At 47.0% G+C, this 13,626-nt stretch overlaps 1 protein-coding gene across 2 annotated transcripts; it reads right to left on the minus strand.

Annotated features, from left to right (window-relative positions):
• Positions 1-3,596: 3,596 nt before the first annotated feature.
• On the minus strand, positions 3,597-12,942 carry dok2l (docking protein 2-like). 2 transcript variants are annotated; one of them, XM_081702920.1, is made up of 6 exons: positions 12,531-12,942; positions 11,491-11,585; positions 10,881-11,177; positions 10,102-10,207; positions 5,024-5,196; positions 3,597-4,571 (listed from the first exon to the last, which is right to left on the minus strand). In XM_081702920.1, the coding sequence occupies exons 3-6, from the start codon at positions 10,968-10,970 to the stop codon at positions 3,774-3,776; spliced, it is 1,167 nt and encodes a 388-aa protein (XP_081559046.1). In that variant the 5' UTR covers positions 10,971-11,177; positions 11,491-11,585; positions 12,531-12,942; the 3' UTR covers positions 3,597-3,773. The 2 variants fall into 2 exon arrangements, with proteins under 2 accessions (XP_081559046.1, XP_026857596.2); XM_027001795.3 differs by lacking the exon at positions 11,491-11,585 and having other exon boundaries at positions 12,531-12,935.
• Positions 12,943-13,626: the final 684 nt, after the last annotated feature.

A 13,626-nucleotide genomic window follows, 5' to 3' on the forward strand; every position in this document is an offset into this window, starting at 1 on the left:
CTCAGAGAAATTGAAGTCAACTTCAGGCTGACAACATAGCAGGAAGCGTTACCGGGCTCTGGACCCGTGTGGAAACACAGACACCTTGTACAATTAATCACTTCTGCCTTTATGTAACATTAATGACAGTCTCGAGGGTACAGTTGTTGGCTGAACACACTTCTGTAGCATCATGAGACAAACACTCAGCGATTGGCTGGACTCCGGTACACTGTGTAAACACGACACCTCCATCAGAATAACCCACAATCTTCTTAACATGATAATACCAGTCATCTTCGGCAGTCGAGGAGGCTGACAGTGAGATGCGCTCATTCCACGTGTGCATCTGGAAAAAATGGTGAAGAGGAAGCCGATTGGTCATTCGGAGGTTTTTCTGCTCCGACTGGTGCTGCTTGCCAGCGGATCAGACGCACGTGCACACGGCACCTGTTGGTAGCTTGCCAGGGAAGCAGATGAGAGTGAGCTGTCATACTCTCTGTGGCAGGAGAGAGTTGGAGGAAGAGTGCACGAGCTGGCTAATCAGGTTAGCTCTCACCCCCGGATGAGGCACACGGTGAGAGGGCAGGGGCTTCAGCGCCACGTTGGCGAAGTGAAGAACCCTGGGGATCAGGGTATGTGCTCACAGAGGGGCTGGGAGACAGGATTTAACATGTGTGCAGGAGGAAGTATACCTCCACAGAGAGAGAGAGAGGGAGAGAGGGAGGGAGGGATGGAGGAAGAACAAGACAGCAGTAGAAAGGAAAACAGACAGAGCAAAGAGAGGCAGGAAGAGAGGGAGTGTGTGTGTGTGTGTGTGTGTGTGTGTGTGTGTGTGTGTGTGTGTGTGTGTGTGTGTGTGTGAGTGAGTGTGTGTGTGTGTGTGTGTGTGCGTGCGTGCGCGTGCGTGTGTGTGTGTGTGTGTGTGTGTGAGTGTGTGTGTGAGTGTGTGTGTGTGTGTGTGTGTGTGTTATGGCAGTCTCTGGCTCTGCCATATTTCATGTGAATCACAGGCAGCTGGGTCTGGAGAAAATGTTGCAAATCAGGCTGCTAATTAGAGTCCTACACACAGGTAGAGTAGACACAGGTGAGGTAGAGTTTAAACAGATGAGGTGGAGGGTCAACCAGGGCTTGAGGAGTCAGAGGTGATCGCACATTGCCAGCTGGGTAGGGGCTACAGATCAACCCCAAACCAGTCACAGGTGGGTGTAGACAGATATGCAACAGGTGGGCATAAATAGGTACGCAACATGATGAGAAAACAGGGATGAAAACCCGGAGTTTAATAGAGCCCCGTAACTGAATGTGAACTTTGTGATTCAACAGACTGGTGTGTGTATACTGGTCTATGTTAAACATTATCTGTGTGATGTAGCGAATCGGAGCTCGTCTGCCCAGGGTTTTCCCCCGAGTTAAGGAAGTAATGACGTTCATCTGAAATCAGTTGACATCGATTTTTCTCTCTCAAAATTATTGATGTTGCTGGCAGAGGCTGAGAAAGCCTTCAGACCTTTTTATCTGGGAGCGATTATTAATTAATTTTCCATGAAAAGTTTAATATCCAGTTAAAACAGCAGTCATCAAAATCTAATCAGCGGAGTTCATCAGGCAGAGAAGAACAGGGACACTCATATCTCGCTCTCAGTGCTGAACCGCTATTCAGCATAGCATCACCATGGCGCCCAATACCATCATCACCAGTTAATACCCACCCGGGCCGTGCCTCCACCCATGCTTCTACTCAGCTAGACCCTGCACAGACATAATTCCTAGTCAAATACAGACTGAACAGCCCTCACAGGTCTGTGAGGGGAGCGCTCTGTCTCACCCAGGATGACTGGCTTGTAGGTCACGGTGCAGCAGACCCAAGTGCCCCCCGTAACCACGGTAACATGGAGCAAACGTGCTTCCCCAGGAGCTTTTTTTGGGTGGAACACCTTTTTCAATATTTCAGCTGTTTTCTCTTTCCAATTACGCAGAATATATTGTGCACACGCACACATGCACACACACACAACTACAGCACAAACACCTACACACACACGCATGCGCACACGCACAACTACACCACAAACACCTACACACACACGCATGCGCACACGCACAACTACACCACAAACACCTACACACACACGCATGCGCACACGCACAACTACAGCACAAACACCTACACACACACGCATGCGCACATGCACACGCCAACAAGGGGCTGTCATTCTTTGTACAGCTCTGGATACTTAGAGGAAAGTGTGTCGTTTTTATTTTAACTGGATCTTTAATAATAGCACGTAAAGTCCGTAAGCAAGCAGAGATTTTTTTTTAAATGTAAGCAGCTCTCTACTGCCCCCTACAGTTCAACTACAACCCAGGCACTCTGGGCCAGGAAACACCTCACTTGTGTCGGGAAACTCACACTTATCTGCTTTGTGAAAAGCAAAGATCTTATTCCCCCTCTTGCTTGTACAATACATTGGATTGTTTTGGCTGATCACAGAAGCCCCTTCACCCAGATGACTCATTTCGGATTAAGGTAAGTAAAGTCATTGTAATAAATTCAGACCTTTTGAAGTTAGAAACTGAAGATGGTTGTTAATTCTCAGCACAGCTAAACAAGAACCCCAGAGCATGGTCTCTGCGTTTCTGCTAAATCACACTTGATGGATTATTCCTCAGCCCTCACAGAATTTACCGTGCACCCTGTTATGCACTGGGAGAGGGAGAGTGCCCCCTAGAGGTTGTGAAGGTGAGTACACATGAACAGCTAGAGTCAGATGATGATAAAGGAATCCCCTCAGGGCGTTGGAGCAGCGTTGCAGCGTAGGGTCTGCGGGACTGCTCTACCCTCCCCGTGGCCTGCAGGCACAGCCAGCACACAGTGGGAAAACTGCCTATGCACTGATTCCGGGTTTGTAAATCTGTGCTGGTCTCACTGTCCTGGCTGTGCTCCAGTACGCTGTGGCTGAGGTTTTCCCTCTTACTATCTCCTCCTTCACAACCAGTACATTCATTTCTATACAAGAAAAATGAAGGAAGACTTTTAACAAACATGCTGAGAGCAATACACAGCTCTTTGTAAATATGGAGGAGTCTGTTTAGTTCTCAAAAATGTGTTAGGGTTAGGAGCTGGGGTGGAAACTAGGGTGGATCTAGGGTGGAGATGGGGTGCAGCAGCAGCACTACAGAACTTGGCACCTTCACCCCTCCATCTTCACTCATTCTGTAACTAGTGCTTTGGCATAAACACTAGCACCATCTTTCCAGTACCGTTGATCTTACACCAGCCTTCCGACACCAGCATTACAGCATCAGCATTCCGGATCCATTACTCTGGCACCAGTGCCCGGGCTCCATGGAGAGATCGGCGTGGAGCAGCAGAGTGCCGACGCGGCAGACTGGAATCCCACTCAGCTGCGGCATGCCGATGTGCATTGTGGGAGTTAATGATTCAGATGAAGGAAGCAGGGTTGATTACCCTGATGCCCTCATATGCGCCTCTGGAATTAGTCCTTCTGGAATTAGTGTTGACTGAAAATGCCTTGGTTTGTTTTAAAAAATCCCTAAACAATTAGTCAAGTATCCCTGTTTGAGCAATAGAATAGATTAGAATAGAATACTGTACATCAAAAATTTTATTAGCACATATATATATACACACAGACTTCTACAGATACCTGTACATCTGACCATCTGAATGCATCTACTGCTTGAGCCTTAAGTTTGAAGTCCCATTTAACATTCTTCTATACCAGTAAAGGGCTGGTGTATTTGTACTTGGTCATGGAGCTGTTGGTGTGTTATAACCTTTTCCTTATACTGACGTTGTCGTAGGTGAGCACGTCCTCATCTGCGCTGGTGGAGGGAGCCGGCATATGGAACTCTTCCTGCATATGTCCAGTATCCCAGGCTTCGTCGCCATGCCAGAACTCTTCCGGGACTGGATAATTGGCCATGTACTGCCAGGCGGGCCTGGAGTCGTAGTCATCTGGCTCGGCGTAAATGGCTTCGGCACTGTAGTCCTCAGTCGCAGCGCACACAGTGAGTCCGTCCGTGGACTCCGTTTTTCCACTCGTCTCCTCAGGAAGGGGGTAGTCTGGGAGAACCACAGGGTCTGTCCACAGGCCACGGTCCTTCAGTCCTTGGCTGTTGGGCTTGCGTTCAGCTGGAATGCTGGGCTGGGGTTTGCTGACCATGGCATAGACTGAATCCTGCACCCCAGACTGGGAAGGAGGGTCAGATCTCGATCTCTGCGCATGGCTTTTGGGAGAGGGCTCAGAGGAACCGAGGGACAGACTCTTGAACATGCTGTCCAGCTGGCTCTTCTCAGAACTTTCTGCTGCTGAGAGGGGCACATGGTGTACTGTGCTGTACTCACGTGTGGCTGCCCTCTCCTGGGAATTCTGGGTAATGGGCTTGTCTTTTTTTTCTTGGTGTTTCTTGGTGCTGGCATGTTTGGTCCCTGGCTGTTGCAGATTCGGAAGGTTCTTGATGGCATCCTCAATGCTGGAGAAGAGACGGTTGCCGTGGCTGGTGGTGAACTCGAAGCAGCCCTCCCCAGACTCACATCTGCGTCCGGCCTCGAAGGAGAACGACAGCTGAGGGGCACAATCGGGAACCGAAACTTTAGGGTTTCTGTATACAGAGGCCTGTTTTGTCTACATTTATGGCATTTAGCAGATGCTCTTATCCAGAGTGACTTACAAAAGTGCTTTGTCATTTACTCATAGAACACATCCTAGTACAGTACAGTAGGTTAGAGTCCAACATTCCAATGAACTAGAATACTGTAGAAATACAGGAATCAATGTTGATAACTAGAAGTACAAAATGCATAAGATCCATCTTAATAAGTGCAATAAACAATAAGTGCTAGAGTTTGATAGACAACATCAGTTTGCCCCCCCTTACTCAGATATGACAATAGTATCTCAGCTTAATAAAATGTACAACACACCTTTACCATCATGTCACAACCATACTCCCTGACTGGTACACTGCTTAATTCAGAAACAGATTTTTAAAAATACAAGGGTCGTTGCCTGTTTACCATGTCTTGTCCAAACTTCCTGATGAAACAATACGGCCAAGAAAGGATGACCTGCTTGGTTTTGGGGTCCTTCAGGACAAGGCAGTCACGCTGGGGGGTCAGAATGTAGTTTCCATGGAGGTTACACTGCGCCGCTGCCTCTGAGTTTACTGCAATGACCTGGAAGTCTTGTGCTACAAGAAAAAAAGAACGTTAATGTCCTTACTGTATAGATAAATGTAAAGTTTACTGAGATACATTTAAATGTTTCAGCTGTCAGAGCTGGCCCTTTCAATGTGTTCTGGTTAGTATTAATAAGTGATGTAATCTAGGTATTAACCAATGGAGGGCCAGTATGCAAACGTGGCCTGCACATGTCATTGTCCAAAGAGCATAAAAGATCTTCCTCCAATTTGTACACAGCTGTCAGGACTAGATGAGCCTCCAGCCAGTTGGCAGGATACCCAATGAGGTCATGCCCGTGGGGTCATGGCCGTGGGGTCGTGCCCGTGGGGTCATGAACATGCGGTCACACCCATGGAGTCATGCCCAGTGGGGTCATGACCATGGTGTCATGCCCAGTGAGGTCATGAACATGGGGTCGTGAACATGGGGTCGTGAACATGGGGTCGTGAATGTGGGGTCATGAACGTGGGGGAGTTGGGAGTTCGGAGTCCTTGCATGATTACAGAGCTGAAGCACTGCAGTACAGTTTGCATGTGTCAGTTGCCTCGTCGACCATGCAACACTCCTCCTGTTTTAGATGCACCATTACCCACAAGGCTTTGGGCTCAGAAGGAGAAACTCAGTTTATTACTTTGCAAAGGATTTAATGTCAATTAGCTGCTTGCAAGATGAGTGAATAAAGGAACCTTTTTTCTATTGCAATGTGCTTTCATTTCATCCTCTGATGCTCAGCTACAGAAATGTATTAATTCATTAATTTATTTGTTTGTTTATTTTTATTTATTTATGTTCTATTTTAAAATGGCCACACTTGGATGTTGTCTTTGGCAGCAGTTTAATTTCATTACATTTTATCTCTCTGCAGCTTTGCAGAACTGCAGGTCCACAACCCTGATGAGTCAAGCAGAGAGCGAAGGAAAACTCTCTCTGAGGGCATGCGGAAGCCTGACTCAGGAGGGGAGCCGGACTCTGGGTGGTGGAGGGTTGATACAAACAACAGAAGCACTAAACCGAGGGTCAGGGGTAAGCGTGCAGTCAGAGACGCATTCACCATCAGGTGTCTCAAACATCCTTCAAAATCATTGGAGAAGAATGCACTGCAGGAATGCACTGTTATAGCATCGTCCCTGTGCATATGCACATGGGTAGTCTGCACTGATGAACATTAGTAGGATTCTTTGCTCTGTTTACTAGGGTTTGAGTGTCCAGGAATGGGGCAGGTCTGTGAGTGGGCTTCATTAATGCTGGTGAGTCCTAATCACAGCTGATTGTCATGTCACTGATTGAAAATGCTCTTCACAAGCTCAGATCCTCGGCTCATCCCTAAGAGCGGAAGAGGACCCTACGCCCTGCAGTCTGTGGGCCACTGCCATCAGAAACCTACAGCTGTCACCACTGCAGGAAGAATTTTGGAGCTACAGAAAGCATCAAACAAGCACCAGCCACAGGAGGAAATGGGAGTTGACGCGACTGTCCATCCGTGGAGCACTGACTCAGTGAGTACGTGGGAATGCACAGGTATCCCGAGCCAGCCATCACCTCCCGTTGGAAGGATGTGAACACGGATCACATGCGCCCAGGCCGTGTCTGTGTAGCGCCTGTACCGGGCAGAGGAGACACAGCGTGGGGTGGTACTGCAGGTGTTTCTACCGAGAATCAGCCAGGGGACGCAGGACACCCACAGACAGCCGCGCGCTGTGGCGCATAACGTCGGCCTTCTCAACGGTTTTTCTTTTGCATCACAGGTCACTTCCTTAGCCGTGAGTCTTCAGGTGAAGGATGTGAATCAGTGGGAAATAGAGCATAACCTCACTGCATTTCACTGCATTTCATTGCATGTAGAAAAACCAGACACCTGCTACAGAATGGGTAACAACAGCCAGTATTTTGTGATAAATTAAGCAGAATAAGGAAGACTTAAGGTATCATGTGTGCCTGAGTCCGGTCCTGAGACTCCACCACACTGTTTAGTGTCAACCTCAATCTAACTCATCTGATCTAGTTAAGCGAGACCTTCAGCTGTGTATGAAGGTAAGAGCTGTGTGCGTTGCCAGCAGACTCTGCAGGGTAGCGAGTGGTCCCATCAAGTAGCACATCAAATGAAAGTTCACCAATATTATTGTTGTTGTTGTTTTTGCTGTTGATAATATTATTACTATACCAAATATCCCTCATCTGTCCTATAAAAATGCAGTTGAAGCAGCAGGTGTGTTTTCCGGGCTGGGGTACAGTCTGAGGTACAGTCTGTGGTATAGTCTGGAGTACAGTCTGGAGTACAGTCTGGAGTACAGTCTGGGGTACAGTCTGAGGTACAGTCTGGGGTACAGTCTGTTGTATACTCTGGGGTACACTTTGAGGTACAGTCTGTGGTATAGTCTGGAGTACAGTCTGGGGTACAGTCTGTTGTATACTCTGGGGTACACTCTGAGGTACAGTCTGTGGTATAGTCTGTAGTACAGTCTGGGGTATAGTCTGTTGTATACTCTGGGGTACACTCTGAGGTACAGTCTGTGGTATAGTCTGGAGTACAGTCTGGGGTACAGTCTGTTGTATACTCTGGGGTACACTCTGAGGTACAGTCTGGGGTACAGTCTGTTATATACTCTGGGGTACACTCTGAGGTACAGTCTGTGGTATAGTCTGTAGTACAGTCTGGGGTACAGTCTGTTGTATACTCTGGGGTACACTCTGAGGTACAGTCTGTGGTATAGTCTGGAGTACAGTCTGGGGTACAGTCTGTTGTATACTCTGGGGTACACTCTGAGGTACAGTCTGGGGTACATTCTGGGATACAGTCTGGGGTATGTCTGAGCTACAGTCTGGGATACAGTCTGAGATACAGTCTGGGATACAGTCAGAGGTACAGTCTGAACTGCCTTGTTGGATGGTATCAGAATTTCCTGTCCTGGGCTGGAAAGACAATCTATTGAATGGTAGAGCAAGTATAATACTGAACTCTCTCTCTCTCTCTCTCTCTCTCTCTATCTATCTCTCATTTAAGATGTTCTTCATGCTATGATGATTTCAGGAAGTGGGCCTCCTTTATTGGCAACACTCTGCTGTGAAACTTAACACATACTCTTGTCTGTCCAATCAAATCTGCAAGGAGGTGCTTTTTTCCTCTTTGTTGCCTGTGCTTTGACGATAATTGTATATCTGGTGTCTTTTTTTTTTACTTACTGAGCTGAAAAAGATTGAGCGGTTAAGTTCCAACTTTAAATGGATGGCTCTATGACAATTTACCACAATTGAAATTTATATGCACCTGGTGTATGAGTTTTACTTTTGAGTAAAATAAAGTTTTTAGCTGAATTGACAGAATACGGGGATGATAAATTTGATGATAAAGTAGAATTTGGGAGCAGCTCAAATCAGCACACATTCCCTTTCCTCAGCAATGCAGAAATTTACACACAAAACCAAAGATGTTCATTTGGACCTGTGTTTAAGGACAGGATGACTCTGTCTAGTGTCTCTGTCTAGTGTCTCTGCACTAAAAGGAGCTGGTGTTTGCGATGGGAAAGTTAAGCTTTGTCCTCTGAATTCACTATTACTCATTTCAGTAAATGAGCATTTCTGCTTGTGTTACTCTTTAGAGAAACTCCTACCCCTCAGAAACATAGCACTACACTGTGGAATGCTAACACTGATTTCCTGATTAAAAAGGTGATGCTATGGGTGAAAAAATGCAGTGTTCTCACATTTAAGAATGCAAGAGTATCTTAAATCTCTCTGCTACATTCTTCTGTTTTTTTCTGTTTCTTCTTTCTTCTCCTCTAAGCTGTTGAGCTGTCAGTTTTCACAACTGTCTGAGGTCTCTCACACACGAAGCAAAAACATGGATCATTGCCTCACCTCCACGAGCCGTTTTTCCACACTGGTCTGCATTATGGACCATTTTAAACAGAGCTCATCTCAAACACCCCTGCATGTGCTCCAGGCTAACAAATCAAATGGACTTTTAGCTGTAATTCAGGAGGCAGAAGCTGTGGGGAACAGAAGTGTGGAAGCCCCTGGAGCTGCACATAGACTCAGACAGGTCTTGGAGCTGCAGACAGACTCAGATGGGTCTTGGAGCTGCAGACAGACTCAGATGGGTCCTGGAGCTGTAGACAGAGTCAGATGGGTCCTGGAGCTGTGGCCAGACTCGTGCTGCAGACAGACTTGTGTTGAACATGTGAAGACAGGGCAAGTCTGAGCACAGCTTATATGTTTCTTCCTGCTTTGTGTCAGACGGTGCTGTAACAGAATGAGCCGGCCTTCCGTGCCACCAAAAAGAGCGAGTCGTCTCTGCCAGCTGATAATGGAACTGAGGTTGGCCACCTGTGACCCTAGCGATCAATTTATCTTAGGCCTGAGGTTCAGGAATTGAAGAGGCTGGTCATTCTTGTGATACAATCAACTAAAATAAACTTCACCATACACACACCCTCATTGTCTTTCTGTTCTCACTTTACCAGTGCTAATAATAACAGTGAAAGTGTATAAGGAGGCATATAAACATTGTACTGATGTTTGGTTATCAGCCTGATAACGTTATCTGTGTCTGCTGTCTTCACCTGGTTTATATGTCATGTTTAGGCAACAGGATGTTATTCTATAACATGAGGAACATGTGCTTCTCTTTCTCCCTAATATACATTTGTACAGAATGACTTGTTGGACTATTTTAGCATGAGTTGTCTGTCTCTTTAAAAGATGTGTGTTCTGCTTTTGTTGAATCTGTGCAGGAATTAATTATACTTGAAATATAAAATATGTGCAGATTTGAGCCCAGCAAACCAACAACAGAAATGCATGAAACCTCTAATCAAAACACAAATTCCCAACTGTGGAAATGGCTAATTCATTATCACAGTGTGTGTGTGTGTGTGTGTGTGTGTGTGTGTGTGTGTGTGTGTGTGAGACCTTACTGCAGGCTGCAGTCTCGTAGAGAGAGTTCTCCTTCATGTCCACAGGTAAGTGATCTCTCAGGGGATCACTGTCCTGCCTCACTAATCTGCTCTCAGCCTGGTTCAGCTGAAAAGAACAACAAATGGACACATATATATATTCATCAGCTGATTAGCTGATTAAGGACCTTGTGTACTTCACTACAGACAGATAGATAGATAGTGTGTGTGTGTGTCTGTGTGTGTGTGCGCGTGCGTGTGTGTCTATGTGTGTGTGTTTGTGTGTGTCTGTGTGTGTGCGTGCGTGTGTGTGTGCGTGCGTGTGTGTGTGCGTGCGTCTGTGTGTGTGTGTGTGCGTGCGTGTGTGTGCGCGCATGTGTGCGTGTGTGTGCGTGTGTGTGCGTGTGTGTGTGTGCACGCGTGTGTGCGTGTGTGTGCATGCGTGTGTGTGCGCGCGTGTGTGTGCGTGTGTGTGCATGCGTGTGTGTGTGCGCGTGTGTGTGCGTGTGTGTGCATGCGTGTGTGTGTGCACGCGTGTGTGCGTGTGTGTGCATGCGTGTGTGTGCGCGCGTGTGTGTGCGTGTGTGTGCATGCGTGTGTGTGTGCACGCGTGTGTGTGCATGCGTGTGTGTGCGCGCGTGTGTGTGCGTGTGTGTGCATGCGTGTGTGTGCGCGCGTGTGTGTGCGTGTGTGTGCGTGTGTGTGTGTGCACGCGTGTGTGCGTGTGTGTGCATGCGTGTGTGTGCATGCGTGTGTGTGCGCGCGTGTGTGTGCGTGTGTGTGCGTGTGTGTATTCATACTGGGAAAGCTAATCTGCACAGTTCTTGGATCCAGCTTTGAAGCTCCTCTCTCTGGACAGCGAAGATGTAGAGTCTGTCTGTGGTCTCCATCAGGAAGGAAGTGCACTCCTTTGGACAGTCCTGGCGTTCCCGCTCCAGTATCTGGATACAGTCGCGCAGGGGGATAACCTTCTTACTGTCAGCCTTCTTTCCCGCACGGCCTTCCTGCACGGATGAGCGCCTGTAGTCGAACAGCTCCAGCCTCGCCACGCTGTGCACACTGTTCGCCAGCACCACTGCCCACACTTTCCTCCACCTCTGACACACACACACACACACACCAGAAATCAGCAGGAGAAGAAAAAACACATAGCACATAGAAAGCATTCATTCTAATTTTACGCTAATGGAACTCCATGCTGTGTATAAGTGTGGCAAGCATATGATTAAGTGCATATGTATTTTCAATATCTTCTTGTTGTCCAAACAAGCTTTTAATTGCACCCACTATCGAGTCTCTTTGCTTTAAAATACAGCCGTGGCTATAGACGCTGTCTCCATTAGAGCAAACCCCCCTCACCGCCACCACAGGACTCGAAAGTCATGATGGCTGAGTCAAGTAGCTCATTACCAAAGCAGTTCTGTCTCCTGATGTCTGAACTGAGCTGTGGTGCTGTCTCAGTGGTCTGAATCATGTGTCCACAGCACAACTTCTCCTTTTGCTTTCTGTGTTCAGTAGAATAACGAGAAACTAATTTAGACTTCTGAACTGGGTTTGAATTGCACAGACGTTGGCACAGACTGGCACAGACGTCTGTTCCAGACCCTGACCTGAAGACAAACACAGTCATGACAGACACATCATCTTCCAGAACGGTGGCTCTGCTGTTGGTTTGGTCCAATCAGTACAGTCTTGTGTATTAGTGTGGGTGGAGCCTACCATCCAACTGTACCAACAGGAGCACAGCTAGCTGTGTTCCTGTGTCCCTGTGGACAGCTGGCCACTAATGCTGCTAACACAGCTCGGATTCAAACCTAGCTCCCAGCTGTGGGATGTGCTGTACAGGTACGCTGTTCTTTGTCCCCTTCAGTGTAAGACCTTGAGACTTCCAGCTGGCAGCCGGTTGAAAAAACGCATGAGCACATAGCAAGTGTTGCTAAGTTACCCTTCAGAGATGTCCAGCCTGGCCACAGCATGTCGAAAGGCTGACAACTCACACGTTACGCAAGACATCACTACTGAGGTGAGTTAGGCCAACTAAACACCCGTTCTTATCTCGCAGCACATGCACACACACACACACATTTTGCAGAGACCTGATGCCAACCAGTGTCCTTTACTAGTGCTGGAGATAGGAGCTATGATTCAGCAGAGAGACATTGTGCTAGCGTTCTCGACACTCTAAACCACAACACTCTTTCCAGTTTGACAAGCAAAGAGTTCTCCCCCATGAAGCTGGACAGCAGTTGCTCTGGTCAAAAAGCTGATAAAACAATTGTCATTTCTCTTCTGGACTTGAGAAAATCCAGCACAAAGTCCAGCACAACCCCCCACCCCAAAAAGAGTTTGGCACAATTAATCCCTAACGACGGCAAATGTTAGCGCTCGTGTTTAGTACACACTATGATCCACGGGTTGTGTGTCTGTAGCCCTTCCTGGGAGACGCTCACCTTTCCAAAGCGTTGCTGGTACTGATGGAGAATTCCCTTCTTTCTGATGGCATCCTCCATAGTGGAGCAGTAGGACGTCTCCTTCCTGTAAACCTCCCTTACAATATCCCGTCAGTTGCCCGTCAGTCTTGCACGTCTTCTCTCTGTTTCTCTCTTTCTCTGTCCCTCTTTCTTTCTGTGCTCTAGTCTCTTTCTGTTTCTCTCTTTTTCTTCCTCTTGTTTTCTGATGTTCTGTTGCATGTTGGGCTGTAGAGGCTTGTGGTACTGGCGGTCTGTGATACACTGGTGGGGGTGGGTGTGTGTGTGTGTGTGTGTGTGTGTGTGTGTGTGTGTGCCTTGTCGGCCTTACTTCCTGTGAGATCTAAATATGTTGCTTCCTCTGAGGTCTAAATATGTCGTTTTGATCAAATTGGTGGGTGTGAGTCTTGTCGTGGTGGGCTGTGAGGGGTTTGTTCTTGGGCGGGGTTTGTCTGGTTAGCCTGTACTGAGTCACCTAGGCTGTTGTACAAACATTTTATGAAACTCATCGTGATACTAATAATAAAAGCACATTTGATCACTTTTATGCTGAGATGTTTTTTCATTTGCTTCCAGTAACTTTCCAGGTATATTTAAATTCCTCAACAAAATTCACTTCCAGTAGCTACTTTGAGTTCAGTTTTCAGAATAACTTTTTTTTTTTTCTCAAATGTTCTCTACTAACTGCTTTTGGTATTCATGAAACTTTTTAGTGCAAAAAAGTGGAAGTAAACAAATGACTTCAAATGGTCTGATACACTTCCCTTAGTCTTCTCTTCCACCACATGTGTGACTTTGTGAACTGTCTTCCTACCAGTTTAGTTTGAATTTGCAATTGCAGCGGCGTTTGATTTGGTCATCTTTCCCATGAGTGGTTTGCATCACTAGTGCTCTGTACACTACTGCATCTAAACTTTCCTTTCATTAAGAAACTGGGTGTCCAAATATCCTAGTGATGTGCAGATGATGCGTAAAGGACAGTGAGATCTCTGCACACATGCACACACACACATATATAGAAACAAAACCACATCACAAACACACACACACAGAAATCAGTAACACATCAACGTACAGA

Source organism: Electrophorus electricus, chromosome 19, assembly GCF_041902795.1.
Source record: "Electrophorus electricus isolate QZ-2024a chromosome 19, ASM4190279v1, whole genome shotgun sequence".
NCBI classification, from domain to species: domain Eukaryota; kingdom Metazoa; phylum Chordata; class Actinopteri; order Gymnotiformes; family Gymnotidae; genus Electrophorus; species Electrophorus electricus.